Here is a 23,123-nt window from a genome sequence, read left to right as displayed (position 1 = left end):
TCTGGTCAGATATTTCTATGGACTTCATAGATGGTCTTCCCTCATCGTCTGGCAAATCCGTAATCTTTGTAGTGGTTGATCATTTCTCAAAGTATGGCCATTTCATACCTCTGGCACATCCTTACACTACAACTCACATAGCTCAGCTATTTATAGATAATATTGTCCGCTTACATGGGATGCCTACTTCCATTACCAGTGACAGACAAGCCATCTTTACCAGTACATTCAGGAAAGAACTATTCAAGCTGTAGGGCACAATGTTATCATTGTCTTCCGCCTACCATCCGCAGACTGATGGTCAGACAGAGGTCGTTAACCTGACAACTGAGGTGCGCACTCATCTCCAGGAGGCCCAGAATACTATGAAGTTTTATTATGACAAGAAGCACCGGGAAGTCTTCTTTTCTCCAGGAGATTATGTATGGCTGTGTCTCCAACACTACAGGCATCTATCACTGACAGCCTCCAATGCCCCAAGCTCTCTCCGAAGTATTATGGTCCCTTTCAGGTAATGGACAGCATTGGTACAATTGCCTACCGATTGCAGCTTCCACCAGAGGCCAGGATTCACAATGTGTTTCACGTCTCCCAACTGAAGGTCTTCCAAGGTGACTCTCCCTTGCTGCATACACCTATGCCCCACTACATGAGGGACGTGTCCTTTCTACTCCAGCACAGGTGTTACAGGCTCGCCGCATTCAGGGTGATTGAGAGATCCCAGTGCAATGGGCTGATGCTGATCCCAATGACACGACATGGGAGAAATTACATGCGTTCCGCACCCTCTACTCCTACTTCGAGCTTGAGGACAAGATCTTTCTCTAGGAGGGGGTGATGTTATGGACTCCATAGCATCACGAATTATCCATAAGCATAGGAATTAAATTATGTCTATTTATTTTTAATGTAATTCCATTTTTTTTGGTTTAGTTTGGTTTGGTTTGGTTTAGATGTAATATATCATGAACCAATTAACCCATGGGTCTATTTTTTATTTCCGTCCTCAACCCTATTTAGGGGGACGTCGAGGTGAAGAAAAGTAAGTATTGAGAAATTAGAATTAAACAGGTCAGATTCTCCCTTAGAGGTCTAGGCCGGATTCTCCCTCTGAGGTCCAGGTTGAGCTTCCTTCAAAGCTCAATCATTCCATGTTCAAGAAACAAGAAACCTCTTCCAGCGTCAAGATTCAATATGGAGGGAAGAGAGGAAAGAAGGGTGACTCGATCCATGGCTCGGGAAGAACCTAACACGATAACTGGAGATGGTAAGCGACGCTGCCGATATGCTCCAATATCTAAAAGGGCCCAAAGTACTTGGGGGAGAGCTGGTGATGCTTGGATGCTTAGAGGGACAATTGGTGGTACTTGTGAAGATGGAGCCACACATAATCGCTTGGGGCATAAGAGTGGTCACAGTGGACCTTGTCATAAGAGTTCTTCATGCGCGACTGAGCTCTCAGTAAGCTATCGCGGATATGTGCCAGCATGTTGTCCCGTTCCATCAAAGCCTGGCCGATGGCAGACACACGTGAAGAGCCAGCAAGGTAGGAGACCAGGCGAGGAGGAGGTCTACCATAAACCACCTAAAAGGGGGTCATCTTGAGCGCTGAGTGGTAGGAAGTATTGTAGCAGAATTCAGCCCACGCAAGCCAACGAACCCAAGTCTTCGGATTATCGCCCACAAAGTAATGTAAATACACCTCCAGTGTGCAGTTGACAACCTCTGTTTGCCCATCAGTCTGGGGGTGGTAATCGGAAGAGAAAGCCAATTTGGTGCCCAGTAGTTGGAAAAGCTCCTTCCAAAAGGTGCTAGTAAAAAGAGCATCTCTGTCACTGGTGATGATTTCTAGTAAGCCATGAAGACGCAAATGTTGTCCATGAAAATCTGAGCTAAATGCACCGATGTATATGGATGTGATAAAGAAATGAAGTGGCCATACTTCGAGAAACGGTCTACCTCAACCAGGATGGTAGACTTACTGGATGACTTTGGAAGAACCTCAATGAAGTCCATAGAGATCTCTGCCCAAACTTGAGTAGGTAATTGAAGGGGCTGCAACAAACCTGCTGGTTGGAGAGTGTTGGTTTTGTTGCACTGACAGACCTGGCACACGAAGACGTAGTCAGCCACCATGCTCTTCATACCTTTCCAATAGAAGTCACGACTCAAGCGAAAGTAAGGGCACTGCTGGCCTTCGTGAGTACCGTTGTGATAGGTGGAAATAATGGTGGGTAGTTAGGGTGATGTGGCAGCCAGATAAATGCGCTGCTTGTATAGGAGGAGGTCATCCTGGATGCCCTAGTTGCTGTCCAACTGCTGCTGTTCAATGCGCTGATAGAGGGCCAGGAGGTCCGGGGTCTGCTGAATCTCATTATGAATAGTGTCAAGCAGCAAGAAGCGGGGCTAACTGATGGCTAGGAGGTGGGGTTGTGGCACCTCGTGGCGGGACAATGCATCGGCTCCTTTGTTGAGGTGACCCGGTTTGAACTCTACCCGAATGTTGAAGCCCATCAATTTACTGAGGCAGTGTTGTTGAGGGGACGTGGTGAGGCACTGCTCTAGAAGGTACTTAAGGCTGCAGTGGTCGGTACGGATAAGGATGTGGCGACCCCAGAGATATGGCCTCCAATGCTGAATGGCCTTGGATAAACCGATAACTTCACGCTCATACGCAGTTAATTTGTGATGATGAATGGCCAAGTGCCTACTAAAATAGGCAATGGGATGTCCTTGCTACTGTAAAACTGCCCCGATTCCACCCCTGAATGCGTCACATTCAATAACAAAAAGATCCTCAAAATTCGGAAGTTGAAGCACAGGAGTTGATGCTAAGGCAAGCTTGAGTTGAGCAAATGAGGATGCTGCTGCCTCGGACCATGCAAACGCATTGCATTTCAATAAGCACGTCAGGGGTGCTGCTAGCTGACCGTAATCGTGGATGAACTTGCGGTAGTACCCAGATAAACCCAAGAACCCTTTTAACGTTGTTGCTGACTGTGGAGTAGGCCAGTCTACAATGGCTTGGATCTTCGAACTATCCACCTTGACGCCGGTGGCAGAAATAACATGGCCCAAATAAGCTACCTCCGGAGCACCAAACGAGCATTTGGAGTGCTTGAGAAAGAGATGGTGTGCACGTAAGAGTTGAAACACCTTGCACAAGTGCTGCATGTGGCTCTCCCAAGTAGCATAGTAGATCAAAATATCGTCAAAGAAAACAAGGACATATTCCATAGAAGGGGCCGAAATACCTCGTTCATGAGGGCTTGGAAGGTGGAGGGGGCATTGGAGAGCCCAAATGGCATGACCAGAAACTCGAAGTGGCCATGGTGAGTATGGAATTGCCTCTCAATTTTTTTCTTCTGTAAGTGTGGATAGCAGTATGGCCAGACAACGACAAGCTCCATACCCAATTTTAGACATATACGATGGTCGCAGGTCCTGATGGGAGGAAGTGACTGAGGCTCCATAAATAAGTCCCCAAACTCGGTAATGAGGGACTGTAAGGTACTGTTGTCCGAGGTGGCTACCTGTAAGTGCTGGAGTGTGCAGTGGGAGGGGGCATGAGTTCCATGAAGAATGATGTCTTGCTATCTAGAAGTGAGGTCATCGTTAAGGATGTAAAATCCCATAAAATTGGACCCAGTTGTTGAAGCCACTTGATACCCAAAACTAAGTCAAACCGGCGAGAGGAATGACCAAGAAGTCTGCGACAAAGGGATGGCCTTCAATATCAAACTGGACTACTGAACATACTCCAATACTGGTAAGCTTCACCCCATTTGCCGCTTAAACCGAGAGGCCAGAGTTCTGTTGCACTGGTAAGCCCAATTGCTGTGTTGCGGTCTGGCTGTGAAAGTTATGGGTACTGCCCGAATCAACCAAGGCAACTGCCATGAGATTTTGGATGTGTGTGTGAACCTGCATGGTGTTGGTGTTGTGCAAGCCGGTAATGGTGTGGAGGGAAAGGGCAGGTTCCTCCGATGTTGGCTCCTCTTCACGTTCTAAAATGTCACCCTCTTCAGGATCGCCCCCATCAAGATAAAATTGCCTTTTGCACTGATGGCCGGCGCAATACTTCTCATCGCAATTGAAACAATGGCCTTGAGGTCACCGTTGTTCTTGTTTAGCTTTAGAGAGGCATTTGAGGAATTTGGGAGGTGGTATGGGGGGTGGAGACTGCTGTTACGGTCTCGGGTCATGGATCGAGTGAATCCGGCACTGGTACTGAGTTGCTGGACTCAGTAAGGAGACTTAAAGATCCCTTCTTTGGCTAATCTTCCACCCATGATCAGTCTCCCTTTTTATGAACCCACTCTAGTTCTAAAGTTATATCTAGAATGGAAATAATTCAGGTGGAGAGATAATGGAAGAAGTACCTTTTCTTGCTCACGTAAATCAAGGTTTCAACCATGATTTGGTTGTTGCTCGTGCTAGGATTGAAGTTCTAGCTTATGTGTAGCCCTTGGCTCACCTTGGTAGACGTTGATGCTAGGTTTCAGTGATGCTTCCAAGCTAGGAAGGGATGCACCATATCTTCATGTGGAAGAACCAAAAAATCCTTCCTTTTTCTGCTCGTTAAGAGGGTTAGAACCCTTGCTGATTGTTGACGTTGAGAAGGAGGGAAGACCCTCTCTTTGGGCTCAAAAAAGGGACAGGAAGCTCCTCTTCCTACTATGGATGCTGAAGGATGAAGATGGATGAATTTGGATGAGGACGGAGGGTGAAGGATATGTTGGATTTTTGGAGTAAACCTTAAACTCGAGATCAAGATGTGATCTCAGCCTATTTACACTAGGTTATTCTAAAATCTCAAAGCTTACCTATTTCATTCATTCTTTCCTTTAAATAGATCACGTCATGGAGTTTTAGGGTTTGGGTTACAATAATTCCCCATAGTGCCCCTACATATAAAAGTAATTAGAAATAACTCCTACTTAAAACAATATAAGAAATAAATCTTACTCAAAGTAATATAAGAAATAAATCCTATTGAGTGAGTTGTTCTTGCCTCCTTCGTTGTGTGACTCGGTGGGCTATTGAGTCCACAACATCTGCCTTCTCATGGAGAGAGAGCTTGTCCTCAAGATCAAAAGCTGGGTAGACTTGTTTGAAGATGTCCACATGTTCCCATGTTGCACTGTCGGGGTCAGTGTCCGTCCACTGAACAAGAATATCTCAATGGTCATTGGACAGCCGAGCGCATAATACCACAGCTGGGTTAAGAATAACCTCACCATTATCAACCAGTGGTAGGAATGGAGTGGATGTAGGCTGCGTCCCGGAATGAGGCTTCAAAAGAGAGATATGAAACACATCATGAATTTTGGCCGTGTCCGGTAATTTGAGTTGATAGGCGATTGGTCCCACGCGTCGAAGAATGGGAAATGGCCCAAAAAATCTGAGAGAGAGCTTATGACGTGGAGGTCCCGCAAGAGACTGCTAATGTTAGGGCTGGAGCCGTAGCCACACAGACTCCCCAACCTCAAAAGAGACCTCACAGTGGCCTTTTTCGTAGACATCCTTCATTCGAGCTTGGGCGCGTCGTAGCCGTTCTGTGATATTCTGTAGCAGCAGATACCGGTGCATGAGTGCCTGATCAATCATGTCCATGTGGGTAGACCCTGGGTTGTACGAGAGAAGGTGAGGTGGATCCCGACCATATATAACCTGGAAAGGAGTGGGTTGCAAGGCAGAGTGGAATGAAGTGTTGTAATAGTATTCGGCCCACGGAAGGCATTGAACCCATTGTCGTGGACGATCACCCACCAAGCACCATAGATACATCTCGATGGTGCAGTTCACCACCTCTATCTGCCCGTCTGTCTGTGGATGATAGGCGGAAGAGAACTTCAATTTAGTCCCGCTCAAGCGAAAAAGTTCCGCCAAAAGGTGCTTGTGAAAACTGCATCTCTGTCACTCACAATGGATGGAATGCCAAGTAAGCGGACTATATGCTCCAGGAAAGTTTGAGCAACCCATGTTGTTGTATAAGGATGTGCCAGTGGTATAAAATGTCCGTACTTGGAGAATATATCAACCACCATAAAAAGTACGGATTTGTCGGAGGACAGGTGTAGACCTTCCACAAAATTCATTGAAATGTCGGCCCAAACCTGCGTAGGAAGGGCCAGAGGCTGGAGAAGACCAGCTGGACTCAAGTGCTCGGTTTTTTTGCTTTGGCAGACCTGACAGTCACCCACATAAGTCGCAATAGAGGGTTTCATGGCTTGCCGATAAAAATCAGCTCGAATTCTGTGCAAGGTCTTCTGTATCCCCTCGTGTGTACTGTCATGGTAGGCCTAGAGAATAGCTAGAATCAACTCAAACTCAGGTGGAAGGAAAAGCTGCTGCTTATAATAAATAAGTGAATCCTGAATGGACCACTTCGAATTCATTGTCCCTTCTGAAATCTTTTGATGTAGTTCCTGCAGTGCTGGGTCAGTTGCATGTGCGTCTCTCATCAAGTCCAGGATGAGAAATCTCGGCTGGCTGATCGAATAGACCGACTGTTGATCCTCAAAACACTGTGATAAGGCATCTGTCACCTTATTAATCTCCCCGCACGAAATTCCCTCAAGAAGTCAAACCCCAACAACTTACTGATCCAGTGTTGTTGTGGCGACGTCGTCAAATGATGTTCTAGTAGAAATTTAAGGCCGTAGTGATCTGTGAATATGAGAAAAGCCCGGCCCTAGAGATAAAGCCTCCAATGTTGGACCGCCTTGGTCAACCCAATCATTTCGCGCAGCTTGTGATGACGGCTGCCAACTGTCTGATAAAGTACGCAATAGGATGTTATGGACTCCATAGCATCAAGAGTGGCTAACCGGAGAAGAGAATAGATGGAGTAAACTTGTATTTCAGTACCTTAGGGGTTTAATTGTAATTTGAAGTTCCATAAGGGTCTAATTGTAATTATAGAACCTTTGATGTTTTCCTTGACCTATTTAGGGCGTCAAGTGAAGGAATGAAGACAAGCATTGATCATTAGTCTAAATGAGATCAGGTTCTCTCTCAAAAGAGGCCTAACGTGGGAGCTCCTTTTCAAGGCTCACGTCCTTCACCATTGGACGTTCCAAGAACCCCAAATCCTTCCCTTCCTCATCCTTCAATCTGGAAGCTAGAGGAGATCGCCGGGTGACTCGATCCATGGCTAGAGAGCCTAACAACGTGGTATCAGACAGGACCACCCTTGGTGATTCCTCTTCACCTTCAGAAATTCGAAATTTTGTGGAAGAAAACCATGCTGGTCTTCAATCTCAAATCAATGGATTGGAGGGAAAATTCCAGATGTTGCTGTCACGCATGGAAGAAGGATTCACCCAGCTTTCAGTCCAGATGGCATCCTCATCACGTCCAGCAGATCCTCTCAACCCTCTGCCAACGCCGCCACCTCCTCCCCTGCGCCAAACACCTCAACCTCGTGGGGGCCTCAATCCAGCCCCTCCTACCGTGCCAAGGTACACAAAGCTTGATTTTCCAACGTATGATGGGTCCTCCGACCCTTTAATGTGGTTGCATAGGTGTGATCATTTCTTTTCCAATCAAGGAACTCTGCCCGAAGGCAAGGTTCAATTAGCCGCCTTCCACATGCTCGATGAAGCGCTTATGTGGTTTCATCAATTCAAAAACGAATTTGTGGTCTATGATTGGGAATTTTTCAAAGAAAATTGTATGCTACGGTTTGGTCCTCCGCTTCACAGCAACCCAGTTGGGGATTTGGTCAATCTAAAACAGCTTGGCACTATAGAACAATATCAGAAATTGTTCCAAGAAAAACTTGCTCGTGCAAGTCATTTGGTCCGACCTGAACTTTATGTCAATTTGTTCACGGCTGGCCTGGTAGAACCCCTTCGCCTAGAAGTGGAATTGGAAGCCCCCACCTCCCTAGCCCACGCCATGAATTTGGCAAGAGCATTGGACACCAAACAGCGCCTCTTCCGTGAGTCCTTAAACAAATGTCCTCCTTGGCAACCTCGCCCACAGCCCCATGGCCCTTATCCCACTCCCCCCAGGCCTCCTCCCAACCAACCATCACCACCACCACCAGCCTTTACACCCCCACCAGGATTTATCAAACGTCTGACAAAAGCAGAAATTGATCAGAGGAGGGCTCAGGGCCTATGTTTCAATTGTGATGAGAAATTCGTCAAGGGCCATCTATGCAAAAGACTATTTTGGGTAGAAATAGAAGACCCTTCAGAGGATGACTTTCAGGAGGATATGGACCAAACCGAGGAGGACACACCAGAGATCTCCCTCCATGCCATGACCGGACTGCATAGCACAAATACCATGCAGGTCCATGCCACCATGAACCATCATATTCTGCTAGCACTCGTGGACTCAGGCAGCACACATAATTTTATAAGCAGCCAGGCAGCACATCAGTTGGGGTTATCACTACAGCAGAAATCAGGAATATCAGTCTCAGTGGCTAACGGTGATAAGGTCACCACAGTGGGGTTCGGTTCAGCAGTGCCCTTTACTATTGAAGGTCACTCCTTTGTAGCAGATTTTTTGGTCATACCGCTGGATGGGTTTGACCTTGTCTTGGGAATTAAATGGCTACAGCGATTGGGTCCGATCTTATGGGATTTCCAATCCCTGACCATGAGTTTTAACCAGGACACACATCCGATCACCCTCCATGGCAATAGCGCCCAGAGGCCATGCAGCCTCCACACACTTTCGGTGGATCCTTCAACAGGGAATAACTTAGCTTCATTGTTGGCTGAATATGCTGATTTATTTCAGACACCTGCCGACCTTCCTCCTATAAGAGAGTGTGATCACATAATTCGTTTGAAGATGGGCACAGAACCAGTGGTAGTGCGTCCCTACCGCTATCCCCATGTGCAAAAAGATGAGATAGAACGACAATGTCAACAAATGCTACAACAAGGTATTATTCAGCCTAGTCGTTCTCCTTTTTCATCCCCGGTATTACTCGTAAAGAAATCAGATAAATCTTGGTGCTTTTGTGTGGATTACCGTGACCTCAATGCTCGCACCATCAAAGATAAATTTCCAATTCCAGTGGTCGATGAATTATTGGATGAGCTACACGGCTCTCAATATTTACAAAGTTGGACTTAAAATCTGGCTACCATCAGATTCGGGTTTATTCAGAGGATATCGAAAAAACTGCCTTCCGCACCCACCATGGTCACTACGAGTTCTTGGTGATGCCATTTGGGCTATCCAATGCCCCGTCCACCTTTCAAGCGCTTATGAACCAGGTATTTCGCCCTTTCTTACGGAAGCATGTCTTAGTTTTTTTTTACGATATCCTGGTCTATAGCAAAACTTGGGCAGCACACTTGCATCAATTGAGACAGGTTTTCACCATTCTCCGAGCACACCATTTATTTCTCAATCGTGCCAAATGTGACTTTGCCACATCCGAAGTAGCTTATTTGGGGCATGTGATTTCAGCATCCGGGGTGAAACCAGATTTCAGCAAGATACAATCGGTGATGGATTGGCCCACACCTCACACCGTTACAGCTTTGAAAGGGTTCCTTGGTCTCGCAGGGTATTATAGAAAATTTATCAAAGAATACGGTCACCTGGCAGCACCATTGCATAATTTACTGAAGAAGCATGCCTTTCAGTGGTCTCAGTTGGTAGACTCCTCATTTAACAACTTAAAACAGGCATTAGCGTCAGCACCAGTTCTCCAATTGCCCAACTTTGCCGAAAATTTCATCATAGAATGCGATGCATCCGGGGGAGGGATTGGTGCCGTCTTGCAGCAACAGGGTCACCCCATTGCCTATTTCAGCCGCCATCTCGCTCCTCACCATCATAAGTTAGCCACGTATGAAAGGGAACTTATCGGTTTGGCCAAAGCTGTGCAACATTGGCGGCCGTATCTGTGGGGCAGACCTTTTGTGATCAGGACAGACCACTGTAGCCTCAAATATTTATTGGAGCAGCGCCTTACTACATCCCCACAACAACATTGGCTCAGCAAATTAATGGGATTCGATTTTCAGGTGGAATACAAACCGGGTTATCTCAACAGGGCAGCAGACGCTTTGTCACGCCGGGAACTAGAGGATTCACATTTGCACGCATTGAGCCACCCCAAGTCGCCCTTGCTGGACACAATCCGTCAGGATACTAGCCATCATCCAGATCTCCTTGAGTTACAAGCTCAAATCGAAAACCATTCCAAGGATAAGAACTGGACCCTACAAGACGGTCTCATTCTGTATAAAGGACGCATATATCTTCATCCTTCGTCGGTACTCATTCCTGCCATTATTGCCTCCTTTCATGATAGTACACATGAGGGCCAGCAGAAAACATACTTCCGCCTCAGTCGGGAATTTTATTGGAGCGGTATGAAGCGGGTCATTGCTGAGTATGTTGCAGCGTGCCAGATCTGTCAGAGGAATAAGTCAGAATCCTTACAACCCGCCGGCTTGCTCCAGCCACTCCCACTTCCTTCACAGGTATGGGCAGATCTATCAATGGATTTTATAGATGGTCTTCCTCCTTCTGCAGGGAAATCTGTTATTTTTGTTGTGGTAGACTGGTTCTCAAAATATGCCCACTTTATGGCCCTCAGCCATCCGTATACAGCCACACAGGTCGCTCAGCTCTTCATGGATAATATTGTCCGTCTCCATGGCCTTCCGGAGACCATCACTAGCGACCGTGATGCGATCTTCACCAGTAAATTCTGGGGGGAACTCTTTAAGCTCCATGGTTCTAAGTTAGCTTTCTCGTCAGCATACCACCCTCAAACAGACGGCCAGACAGAAGTGGTTAACCGCACATTGGCGATGTATTTGCGGTGCTTTGTGGGGGACACGCCCCGACTGTGGGTTCGTTGGTTAGCATGGGCGGAGTATTGTTATAATACCTCATACCACACCGCCTTGGGTACTACCCCTTTTCAAGTTGTTTATGGACTCGAACCTCCGCGACTACTTTCTTATGAACCGGGGTCTTCTCGGGTAGCAGCATTGGACCAAGCATTAGCCGACAGAGATGCAATGCTTGCTCAAGTCCGCCTTCAGTTACAACGTTCACAAGCAACTATGAAGCATACTTATGACAAAGGACACCGTCCCCTTTCCTTTGCACCTGGAGAATTTTTTTGGCTCAAACTTCAGCCATACCACCAACTATCTCTTGCAGCCATCAAACGCCATAAGCTCTCTCCAAAATTTTATCGGCCGTTCCAGATCATGCAACGTATTGGCACTGTGGCGTATCGTTTGAAACTTCCACCAGACGCCAAGCTCCATGACGTCTTCCACGTCTCCCTTCTCAAACCGTTCAAGGGAGACTCACCACTGCTGCATACCCCTCTGCCTCCTCTCAAAGATGGCAGGTCCATGCCCACGCCCGCTTAGATCCTTCAAGCCAGGCGAGTTAACAACGCTTGGGAAGTGTTGGTTCGGTGGACTGACAAGGAATTGATAGAAGCCTCTTGGGAGACACTCGAGTCCTTCCAGACTCTCTTTCCCACTTTCGAGCTTGAGGACAAGCTCTTTCTTCAGGAGGGGGGTGATATTATGGACTCCATAGCATCAAGAGTGGCTAACCGGAGAAGAGAATAGATGGAGTAAACTTGTATTTCAGTACCTTAGGGGTTTAATTGTAATTTGAAGTTCCATAAGGGTCTAATTGTAATTATAGAACCTTTGATGTTTTCCTTGACCTATTTAGGGCGTCAAGTGAAGGAATGAAGACAAGCATTGATCATTAGTCTAAATGAGATCAGGTTCTCTCTCAAAAGAGGCCTAACGTGGGAGCTCCTGTTCAAGGCTCACGTCCTTCACCATTGGACGTTCCAAGAACCCCAAATCCTTCCCTTCCTCATCCTTCAATTTGGAAGCTAGAGGAGATCGCCGGGTGACTCGATCCATGGCTAGAGAGCCTAACATTGGATGGCTCAGCTGCTGTAAAATGGCTCCAATGCCCACACCCAATGTGTCGCACTCTACCATGAACAATTCATCAAAGTTGGGAAGTTGTAATACTTGCACGGATGCAAGGGCAGCATTGAGTGCCAAAAATGACTTGGTCACCTCCTCATTCCAAATAAAGGAATTTTTCTTGAGTAGACTGGTCAATGGTGCTGCCATCGGCCCATAGTTCTGAATAAATTTGCGGTAGTAGCCCACAAGACCCAAAAAACCCCGTAATGCAGAACAAGACTGTGGCTGTGGCCACTCATGAATAACTCGGATCTTCTCAGGATCCACCGTAACCCCCTCTTGTGAGTTAATGTGTCCCAGATACCCCACATGTGAAGTCGCAAAAGAACACTTGGAATGTTTCAAATAGAGCTGATGTGCTCGTAACAAGTCATAAACAATCCTCAAGTGTGACAAGTGCTCCTCAACCGACTTGCTATATATATGAATATCATCGAAAAACACAAGAACAAATTTTTGAAGATAGGGGCTAAATACCTCGTTCACCAAAGTTTGAAAAGTGGAGGGTGCATTGGATAACCCGAACGGCATGACGGCGAACTCAAAGTGGCCATGGTGCGTGCGGAATGCCATCTTCTCGATATCAGAGGGGTGCATCCGGACCTGATGGTATCCTGAACGGAGGTCGAGTTTAATGAATAACCACAACCCATGTAACTCATCCAATAGCTCATCCACTACCGGAATCGAAAACTTGTCTTTTACTGTCTTCACATTGAACTCCTGATAATCCACACAGAACCTCCATGTCCCATCATGTTTCTTTACAAGTAAGACGGGTGAAGAGAACGGGGAGCGACTAGAATGAATAAGACCCTATTTCAACATCTCCTGGCATTGACTCTCTATCTTGTCCTTCTGCAGGTGTGGGTAATGGTACGGTCGCACGACCACTACCTCAGATCCTGGTTTTAGACAGATCATGTGGTCACAGTGCCTCAGGTGAGGCAAACTCAAAGGCTCCAGGAAGAGATTAGAGAACTCCTCAACCAGACCATCACTAGTACTATCAGGCTGTTCCTGTGTCTACAAAGTGTGCATGTGGTGGGCCCTGTCCACCTGACAGCTCTGTAAGAGCACCCGACTACCGGCCAAATCAAAGCTCATGGTTAAAGCCGAAAAGTCCCACAAAATGGGCCCCTACGTTTGTAACCATTTAATGCCTAATACCATGTCAAATCCTGCCAGGCGAATAAAAAAAATTCAGCATTAAACGAAGTAGAGCCAATGGAAAAAGTTACCGCCTTACTAATCCCAATAGCTAGGGACCTTCTTGCCATTGGCCACTGAGACGGTGGTTGTCGGATGAGTGTGTATCTAGAGATAGAGATGTTGTGCAGCTGTCAAACTCAAAAAATTGTGTGTACTCCCCGAGTCCACTAGTCCCGGTAGTTCTTGGTCGATGACATGAGCTCAGACTTGCATTGTATTAGGCGATTTCTGCCCAGTAATAGCATGCAAGGATATCTCCAGTGGTTCCTCCTCGATAATATCCTCTGGCTCCTCTGAATCCTCCACTTCGAGCCAAAACAATCGTTTACATTGGTGCCCGACCCGATATTGCTCATTCCAGTTATAACATAAATTTTTGGACCGCCTATCTGCCATCTTCGCACTAGTTAATTTTTTTATAAAGTTCGGTAGGGGATTACCAGGGCGGCGATCGGCTACCCAAGTTGTAGTCGGAGTGTGTCAAGATGGGGCTATTGGAGATGCTCCCTGAGATGAAGTATAGTGTAACCCTTGCCACATGGAGGAAGTGTTTCTCTCACCCAACCAACCCTGCTTACATTGTTGCAACTGTTGTTGTTGTTCCATTGCTTGGGCCATATTCATTGCATGAGCTAAATCCGTAGGCATAAGGAGTTCTACCTCTAGCCGTAGATACTCATTGAGACCCACTGTGAATAGGGAGACCTGTTGGTCAACCAATACCCTCTCACCAGCACGAGCCAACTTTTCCTAAAACAGTTTTTGATATTGTTCCACCGAACTAGTTTTTTGTAATAGGACTAACTCCCCCTGGGGGTTGCTGTTGGCGGGAGGGCCAAATCTAACTGTGCATAGATTTTTAAATTCTCCCCAAGTCATCCCTAGTCTCTCTTTCTCTACTTGAGTAACCCATACCATGGCTTCATCTGTCATATGTAAAGAGGCTAGTTGCACCTTATCCCATTCAGTAGTCCCTTGGTTCAAAAAAAAAAAAAAAATTCACATCTATGCAACCAAATTAAGGGATCAACTGAACCATTGAAAGAGGGAAACTCTAACTTGGTGTACCTTGGAACTGTGCCTCCATGCTGGGGTCCTTGGACAGTAGTGCACCCAGGCCACTGCTCCCCTCTTCTGTGATATGGTTGAGCAACCTCTCTCACCTCTGAACTCAGCTGTCTGTCTACCCTCAACTCCATTAGCATGCTGATGACTCGACTCATCTCTTCTTCCAAACCACAAACTTCCCAACACTGGTTGTGCTGTTTCAAGGCTATCTTCTATCTTTTGTATCCTGATTTGGATTTCTTCATTGCTGAGAGTCCGAACCGCAACATACATGAAGCTTTGAAATGCTCCCAATTAGACAGCGGATCCTCATTTTTGAACTGATGATACCATAGAAGCGCTTCATCGAACATGTGGAAGGCAGCAAGTGGAATCCTTTCCTCGGGCTGGGTGTGTTGGTGCCAAAAGAACCGGTTGCACCTATGCAACCAAATGAGAGAGTCAGAAGACCCATCATACTTGGGGAAGTCCAATTTGGCAAATCTGGGCACCGACGAATGGCCTAGTCCTTGGACGTCCATTGCTAAAGGATAGGGATGATGGAATTGGGAAGGGGGTGTGGCGGGGTCTGGGACAATGGTTGGGCAGGGGGAGAGGAGGCATGTCTGTGCTGGGCAGTAGGGTCAGGGGAGGCTTTGTCCATCTTAACCACCAGGAGCTGGATAGTGTCATTGAGGGAAAGAATTTGCTGCTGCATGGAGTCAAGTTGGGCCTGCATTCCCACATGATTTTCTCCACCAAATTTTGAATTTCACAAGGGGAAGAGGAATCGCCAACAATGGTCCTGTCTGATACCACGATGTTAGGTTCCCTTGCCATGGATCGTCTCACCCGGTGTTCCCCTCTTGGTTCCAGTGTTGAAGATGAAGAAAGAGGTGTTGTAGTTTCTGAACATCAACTGGTTGCTGGTGATTTCAGAGAGAAGGTGAGTGAGGGCATGAGGTAAGTGGAGCTCCAAGGGAGGACATGAATTCTAATTAGTCTACTGGAATTAATCTACTGAACTTTGCTTGTTTTCATTTCATGTTTTCGTCCTCCTTATAAACCAAGGAAGGGACGCATACAAGTGGGTCAAGATTTGGCCAATTAACTTGACACAAAAATTACAAAAGTACCCCATGACTTAACCTGAATATGACAAAAATTAAGTCCTATCCCTAGCCATGACTCTCGATGCTATGGAGTCCATAACACTCATCCTCCTCTATAATTTCTTCCATGACCTCAGCCGTAGTCAGTTGTTGTTCCCCTATGCCCGGAGTACATAGCGAATGATACTTCAATAGGGGAAGGAGAAGAAGAGTCTGGAATGTGGAGTAATGTGACACTTACATCATCAAAGGTGGGAATAACAGAGGTGCTATGGAGTTAACTTTTAGCAACTTCGAGACATGGCTTAATGTTTGCTAGGCAAATGGCAGTAGCTAAGGCTTCCTTCTACTTGTCTTGGACAAAAACATCGGTAGAGGTAGGCTAAGCTAGCTTCCATTCTTGAAGAAGGCCTCTAAAATGAGCCAAATATTAATAGATATTTTCTCCTTGTTTAGTGTTGGACATTCTTTGGAGAATATCATATGACATGTGTAAGTTGTCGGAGCTAGAGTACAACTTAGTACATGTTTGCCAAATTTTTTTGGTGGTGTTGAGATGAATAACATTGTTGGAGATAGGTTCTTCCATTCTATTGATGAGCCAACTAATTACCAAAGTGTCATTTTTTAACCACTTAACATAAGCAATATCTTCTTCATCAATAGGTGGCCCAAGTTTGGTGAGGTGACCTAGTAGATCCCTTGTTATACGGAACCGTCGAATCGATGTGGACCAGATCAAGAAATTTGATATCCTTCGCAAGGGTATGTTAGTACTCTTGAGAATATCATTGTTGTTACCCTTGTATTCTTTAGCCGTAAGTGGCAATTCAAGGGTAATAATGTACTCAAATTTTAAGTAGCCTAAGTAAGTTGCTTGGAGATTCAAGATCAGCTAAGGTTAGCTCAGGTAGATGGGAGGAGAATCCGAGCTGATCAAGTCTTTAGGCAAAGAGGGAACCCTCTTAGGCCAGTCAACTTGCTGGCCAAAATATTATATAATTAATTCTCTAGTATTCGTTGTAGAGAATAGCAAAAATAAATCAATAATCATGAGATCAAGTAAGGTATATGCAGTTCCAAGATCAATCATCCACCTCGTGGCTTTCAAAAAAAATTCCAAAAAAAGCACAAAACCAAGTAGAGCTCTTCAAATAACTCGGTTAATGGAGAAGCTTATCATAGAAGCTAAGTGATTAGATTTCTGAAATCTAATGGATGAAAGATACCACGATTGAAACCTCGAGCAAGATGGGAGAGGGAGAAGAAAAAGTGCAAAGATAGAGAGAACTCGGGTAGAGAGGAGAGAAGAGAAAAGAGAGAAAAATAGTTTAGGCTAGAGAGAGATTCTTCACGAGTTGACTTGGTAAACTTCTTCTAATCCGATATGGATAAATATCAATAATTTCATAAGATGAAGATAGCAATAAAATCATCACTGAACCAACTTCTAAAGATCTAAAAACCAAGAGCATGAAGTTATAATAACAAAAAAAAAAAAAAAACTTATCACACAATCTTCAATCTTCCTTCACAAAGAACCTTCTATGAGCAGCTTTGATCATAACTTATTAGAGCAATCTTTTGATGTAGGGATCCTAAATTTAGTACTCTAATACCATGATTGAAACCTCGAGCAAGATGGGAGAGGGAGAAGAAAAAGATCAAAGAGAGAGAACTCGGGTAGAGAGGAGAGAAGAGAAAAGAGAGAAAAATGGTTTAAGCTAGAGAGAGATTCTTCACAAGTTGAGAAGTGGAGAGCTTCATTGACTTTATGTAATTATAGTACATGAACCCCTATTTATTATAGATGAAAGTATTAGAGTCCAATTAGAATTAAACTACCTTTGTCCTAATTACACCCAAACTCTAACACTTAAAGATATGTCCTAGCATAATTAAATAACTCAACATAAATAGAAGACTAAAATAACTAAAATAACTTTAAACTAAAACTCTTTTGTAAGACCTACTTCCATAATAATTTTGGCTCTATAAGACTTCTTATTATGAGAGTCATGTAAGAATCATCATGCTACGTCACATGATCATGGTGGGTACCACCTTGTAACAAAAGGCACTACAGACTCAACCTTATGTTTCAAAAGGTCAGACTTGGGATTACAGGGTTATGTAGATGCTGACATGGCAGGAGACTTTGATGACAGGAAGAGTACTACTGGATATGTATACACATTGGGTGGTGCAGAAGTTAGTTAGGTCTCTAAGTTGCAAAAGATAGTTGCTCTTTCCACTACTGAGGCAGAATATATCGCCGTGACTGAAGTTAGCAAAGAGATTGTATGGCTGTCGTCTTTTTGGGAAGAATTAGATCTCAAGCATGGGAATAATGTGTTATATTGTGACAGTCAGAGTGATATTCATTTAGCAAAGAACCCTGTTTATCATACTAGGACAAATCAGATATAGGTGCATTATCACTTCATTAGATCGGCTCTGAAGGATGGAGTAGTAGCACTTGAGAAGATTCAAGGGAGTTAGAATCTAAGTGATATGTTGACAAAGGCTGCTACGATTGAGAAACTGAAGTTGTGTGCAACTTCAATTGGACTTCTCTCTAAAGATTGAGAAGTTGTTACCATTGTAAAGAAGATGTTGATGATGGATTAATTTCCAAGTGGAAGATTGTTAAGTTGTGGAGCCTAATTAACGCCTTTTCCATATTGATTTTTGTTTCATTAAAGGCAGTTTAAAGATTTCACTCTTAAATTGCGGTTGCCCTAATTTTTCTTTTATATTTTGGGACACTGCTATTAGGGTTTTATTATCGTTGAGGAGAATCTTGAGTTAGAGAAAAACACTTATAAGTTTGTACGATCTCTCTTGTAAACTATTTCATCTTCATAGTAGATTACTGTAGCGACGAAAGATAGGACATTGTCTCACTTTGAGGTTAATCTGTATAAATCTTACTGTATTTTCATGCTTGCTTGTTTTTCCTTCTTTTGCGATTATTATTAAAGCTTTCGCTAGTTTAGAATTAGGGCATCTAACTCTTAATATGAATCGCTTGGGTTCTCCCCATCTTCAAATTTTCCCAAGCCTATATTGCCTTTGGAAGATATACTTAGTTCCAGTGTAGACAACACTAATCTCCATCTCCCTACTCAGTCGGCTTAGCACCCATCTAGGGAGTCTACAAATCACCTTGAGGTTAATACCCTTCCCTATTCACCAATTATGTTTGGTCCTTCCTATGACACTTGACCTATTCCTATTTGGAAAGAGTCATCGTCCTATACCTAGCCATCTTCCTCTCACCTTATGTCTAACTTTTGGCTTCTCATTGTTTGCTTACTACTTGCTGCATGTTGATTTTCAGAACTCCATGGCTTTAGCTCATGAATAAAAAGAGAGAAATACCCATTGGGAGAAAATAGGAGGAAGAAGTGGTTATGGACTTATGTTTTAACCCTCCTCCTAAGCTCAATTTTTAGATTGATAAAACTATAATATTACAATAATACCCTTGGAACTTAAACCTATTATATCAATGCCATCTCTTATGAGATGCCTCTTTATTTACCATCCTTCCATCACTATGTAGGCTTATGGGCCTTCTCCTTCATCTAGTGCCTTGAGCCCATCTTTCACACTTTTGAATATGAGGTCCTTTCTTGGTCTTATGGGCTTGATCCCATCTTCTAACACGCTTGGATGTATGGGTCTTCCTTGGTCATGTGGGATTGGGCCCATCTTCTAACTCCCCCTCAAGCTAGGGGTGAGTGAACATCATGAACGCCCAACTTGTTGCAAATGGTGTATAGGATCTTCCCGTAGAAAATGGTAGTCCTCCATATTTTCCAATGCTCCCCCTCAAGCTGGTGGTCTCTTCCAAGAGGCCCAGCTAGTATAATATAAGTGAGAGTAAAATCACTCCTAGTCGTAAGACATCGCTCCATACTCTAGTCAAATAACTCAGGCTGGATATTGGGCACACTCCTATCTTTTGTAAGTAGTGGGTTTATAGGCATTGGTCAAAAGTTTAATAAAAGTCCTCCATCACCATGTCCCTCCATAGGACACCGACTCTCAAATGGTTGGAGTAATAAATGTCAATTAAGGGGGGAAACGGTTAATCACCCGGAAGATAATATTCTAGGGCCACCATATGCTTTCAACTTCTCCATGACAACCAATGTTGACAACAATCAGTAGTAGAGAAGTCCTTCAATAATAATGCCTCAGCCAAAGATACAGAATTGAAACAGATGAAATGGGCTTGGGCCCAATAACACGAACCAAATAATGAAAATGCTTAAAAATGACCTATAAAATAATCCACTGCGAGTTTGTGCACTAAATAATATGTTGACCAAGAATAAGCTGCCAATACTTCAAAATAATAATCCAGCCAATGACAAGGAATCGAGTCAAGTTGTGTTAGATATCATACCAATATAGCCGAGTCATGGAAGAAATAGGTATAGAACTCAGGACCCATACACATATAACCGAGGCAGAAAAACAAGTGGGCTGAGTCAGGTTGACCGGACCGAGTTGACCAGGTTGAGTTGACTAGGAGAGGCCAAAGTATTTGAGTGCTTCATCTCGATAGCTCTATCAAGGGGGCAGGTGGAAGGTGAAGAAGAAACTGTAGAAGAGAGAACATGCAGTAGCAAAGACGTTTCTTTAACCAAAGTATTAACTTTAATGAAACTACGATAGCTAATTTGGGATGAGAAATAGAGAAACCAGTAAAAATAATAAAAAAAAAATTTTGGAATTCTAAAAAGAAATCATAGCTATGAGTCCTGGAAATCAATGCTCTGATACCATGTTGATTTTCAATACTCTATGGATTTAGCTCATGGGGAAAAAGAGAGAGACACCCATTGGGAGAAAATAGAAGGAATAAGAGGTTATGGACTTATCTCCTAACCCTCCCCCTAAGCTCAATTTATAGATTGATAAAATAAGAATATTATAGTACTACTCCTAGAACATAAACCTATTATATCAATGTCATCTCTTATGAGATGACTCTTTATTTACCATCCTGCCATAACTATGTGGGCCTATGAGCCTTCTCCTTGATCTATGGGCCTTGAATCCATCTTCCACATCTCTTGGATGTGTGGTCCTTGGTCTTATAGGCTTGAGCCCATCTTCTAACACACTTGGATGTGTGGATCTTTCTTGGTCGTGTAGGCTTGGGCCTATCTTCCAACATTGCACATTTTTTGCCTTTCTTTCATCTATTGATATTCCTAGGTCTTATCAAGAGGCTATTTGTTATGGACTCAATAACACTGAGTCATCTACTTTACTTTTATTATTTATGTTGCTTTTAATTTCGAATTTTATTGATTTTTAATAAGACTTAAAGGTAGGGGTAGAATTAGGTTTTATAACCCTAACCTATGTTGATGTTAATTACCCTATTTAAGGGGTAAGGATGGAGAAATAAAGCAAGTTCGGAATTAGCATAAACTAGAGTAAATTAGGTTAATCTAGGTTCTCCTCGAGCTCCCTCTTCTAGGGATTTTGGCGTGAACCTTCACTGCTATCTTGGTGTTTTCGTGAGTGTCTTGAGGGCTGAGAAAGGAGGAGAAAAGGAGAATTAAACCTAACCTACGTGGTGAAGGGAAGGACTGGTTTTCTTCACTGAAATCGGGGAGAAAAGGGTGGAGAAGAAGGGTGGCGTGGAACCTTTTTCTCAGCCAAGAAGAATAGAAAGAGGCTGCTGTATTGGAGGTCCTTCAAGAGGAAAGGGGCAGAGGAGGAGTTCCGAAATCTGGGCAGAGGAGGAGTTCCGAATCTGAGTTGAGAAGGAGTTCCGAATTCTGGACAGAGGAGTTCCGAATTTTGTGCTGAGGAGGAGTTCCGAATTCTGGGCAGAGGAGCTCCGAATTTTGGGCCGAAGAGGAGTTCCGAATCTGAGCTGAGGAGTTCCGAATTCATTCAAAGAGGTAACTTGAGATTCTATTTTCTTAAGCACAACAGGTTAGAATTCTGTTTTAATTTACCTGCATGATTAGTGGTTTAAGCCATACGTTAGACAAAAGGGATTCTGTTTTCAACTTACCTGTGTGAATAGTGGTTGGAGACGAGATTCTTGGTTCCTTATAGTGTTTAAAAACCTTGTAACGTGCTGGATTCATCAGTATCTCGCCGAGTTACTAGATCCATGGCTAGGGACCATAACACCATTCAACATCCAGGATGGAGAGTAGCCTTGGAAGAGGAAATGGCAGTCTTATATAAGAATCAAACCTGACAGTTGATGCCTCTACCACCATATAAAAAACTTGTGGGCTACAAATGAGTGTTCACCGTTAAACATAAATTGGATTGCACTATGGCCAAGCTTAAACCTAGGTTAGTTGCATAAAGATTTACTAAATGAGAGGGGATTGACTATGAGTGGACATTCTCCCTAGTGGCCAAACTAAATTTAGTTTGAATCCTTATCTCTCTTGATGTCAACTTTCAATGGTCAGTCTATCAGCTTGATATAAAAAAATGCATTTATGAACAGAGAGATTAAAGAGGAAATTTTAAATGGATCAACCACCTAGGTTTGTGGTTGAGGAAGGGTTGATATGCAAACTAAAAAAATCCTTATATGGAGTGAAAAATCACCAAGAGCATGGTTTGATAAGTTCAATCAAGCCTTGCTTCAGTTTGGCTTGAGTAGGTGTATGGTGGATCACTCAGTATTTCTTAAACACACTACCAAGGGATTTATTCTTCTATTTGTGTATGTGAATTATATTATTATAACAGAAAGTGATTCACAATGCATTAGCAAGTAAAGGAAATTTTATGCAAAGAATTCAAAAAAAATATATATATATATATTTGGATCTCCTAAAATACTTCCTTGGTATTGAAGTGCTACAATCCAGGCATAGTATTATCTTATCCGAAAGGAAGTATATACTCAACTTACTCAATGAGATAAGGATGTTGCATTTTTGTACTACATACACTTCCATGGATACTAATGTAATATTATGTGTTGGTTCTAGAGAAGATGTAGAAGTACGCATGTTCAAAGACTGGTAATAAAGTTGATATATCTCATGGTAAACAAACCTGGCATTGCCTTTACAATGACTATTGTTAGACAATACATGCACAAACTTCAGAATTCCACTAGCAAGCTCTAGAATTAATTCTCCAGTACTTAAAAATATCTCCTAGATAGGGTCTACTATACAAATGCCATGTTCATATTACAACAAGACAGTCATCCATATTGCCTACAATTCATTCTTCCATGAGAGGACAAAGAACATTAAGATTAATTGTCACTTTTTCATAGAAAAATTACAAGATGGTCTCATAAACCTTGAATATTCCATCTCAAGGACAATTTATTGATATGTTGACAAAACCTATTGCATCTAAAATATTGAACTCGACATGTTCCAAACTAGGGAATTATGATGTCTTTATACCAGCTTGAGGGGGAGTGTTAGAAGATATGAAAAAGGATGGCATGGTTGTAATTTGTCTCTTACTTTTAGTCTTCATTTTCCACCCTTAGGTTAAAGGGTAACTATGTAATTTGTTCATCATTAAGATATTATATGAAGGGGTTGAGGGGGAGGATTTGCGTACATGAGAAAATTCTAATCTCTCAAACCAAGCTCTCTCAACTTCGTCCTTTCTTCCCTCACTTCTCAAGTTTGTTCCCTCTCTCTTGTTAAGTTATAGAGCCTAATTAACGCCCTACGTTGAGTTGGTCGTGGATCGACCAACTTAGTGTAGGGCATTAATTAGAGCGAAATACATGTAAGTGTGGGATTTCTCTTGT

General features: G+C 43.6%; 1 protein-coding gene across 1 annotated transcript; it reads right to left on the bottom strand.

Annotated features, from left to right (window-relative positions):
* Window positions 1–2,736: 2,736 nt before the first annotated feature.
* LOC137938281 (uncharacterized mitochondrial protein AtMg00860-like) lies at window positions 2,737–3,237 on the bottom strand. The gene has a single exon (XM_068783262.1). The coding sequence runs from the start codon at window positions 3,235–3,237 to the stop codon at window positions 2,737–2,739; it is 501 nt and encodes a 166-aa protein (XP_068639363.1).
* Between the last annotated feature and the right edge of the window lie 19,886 nt (window positions 3,238–23,123).

Source organism: Aristolochia californica, unplaced genomic scaffold, assembly GCF_029961685.1.
Source record: "Aristolochia californica isolate CCGP_79_NKW_82.1479 unplaced genomic scaffold, dmAriCali1.0.hap1 SCAF_8, whole genome shotgun sequence".
Lineage (NCBI taxonomy): Eukaryota > Viridiplantae > Streptophyta > Magnoliopsida > Piperales > Aristolochiaceae > Aristolochia > Aristolochia californica.
This window is presented reverse-complemented; position numbering and strand designations above follow the sequence as displayed.

Bases quoted from the DNA above. Each gene is read 5' to 3' on its own strand.
- LOC137938281 (XM_068783262.1), bottom strand. From the start codon at position 3,237: ATGGAATATGTCCTTGTTTTCTTTGACGATATTTTGATCTACTATGCT.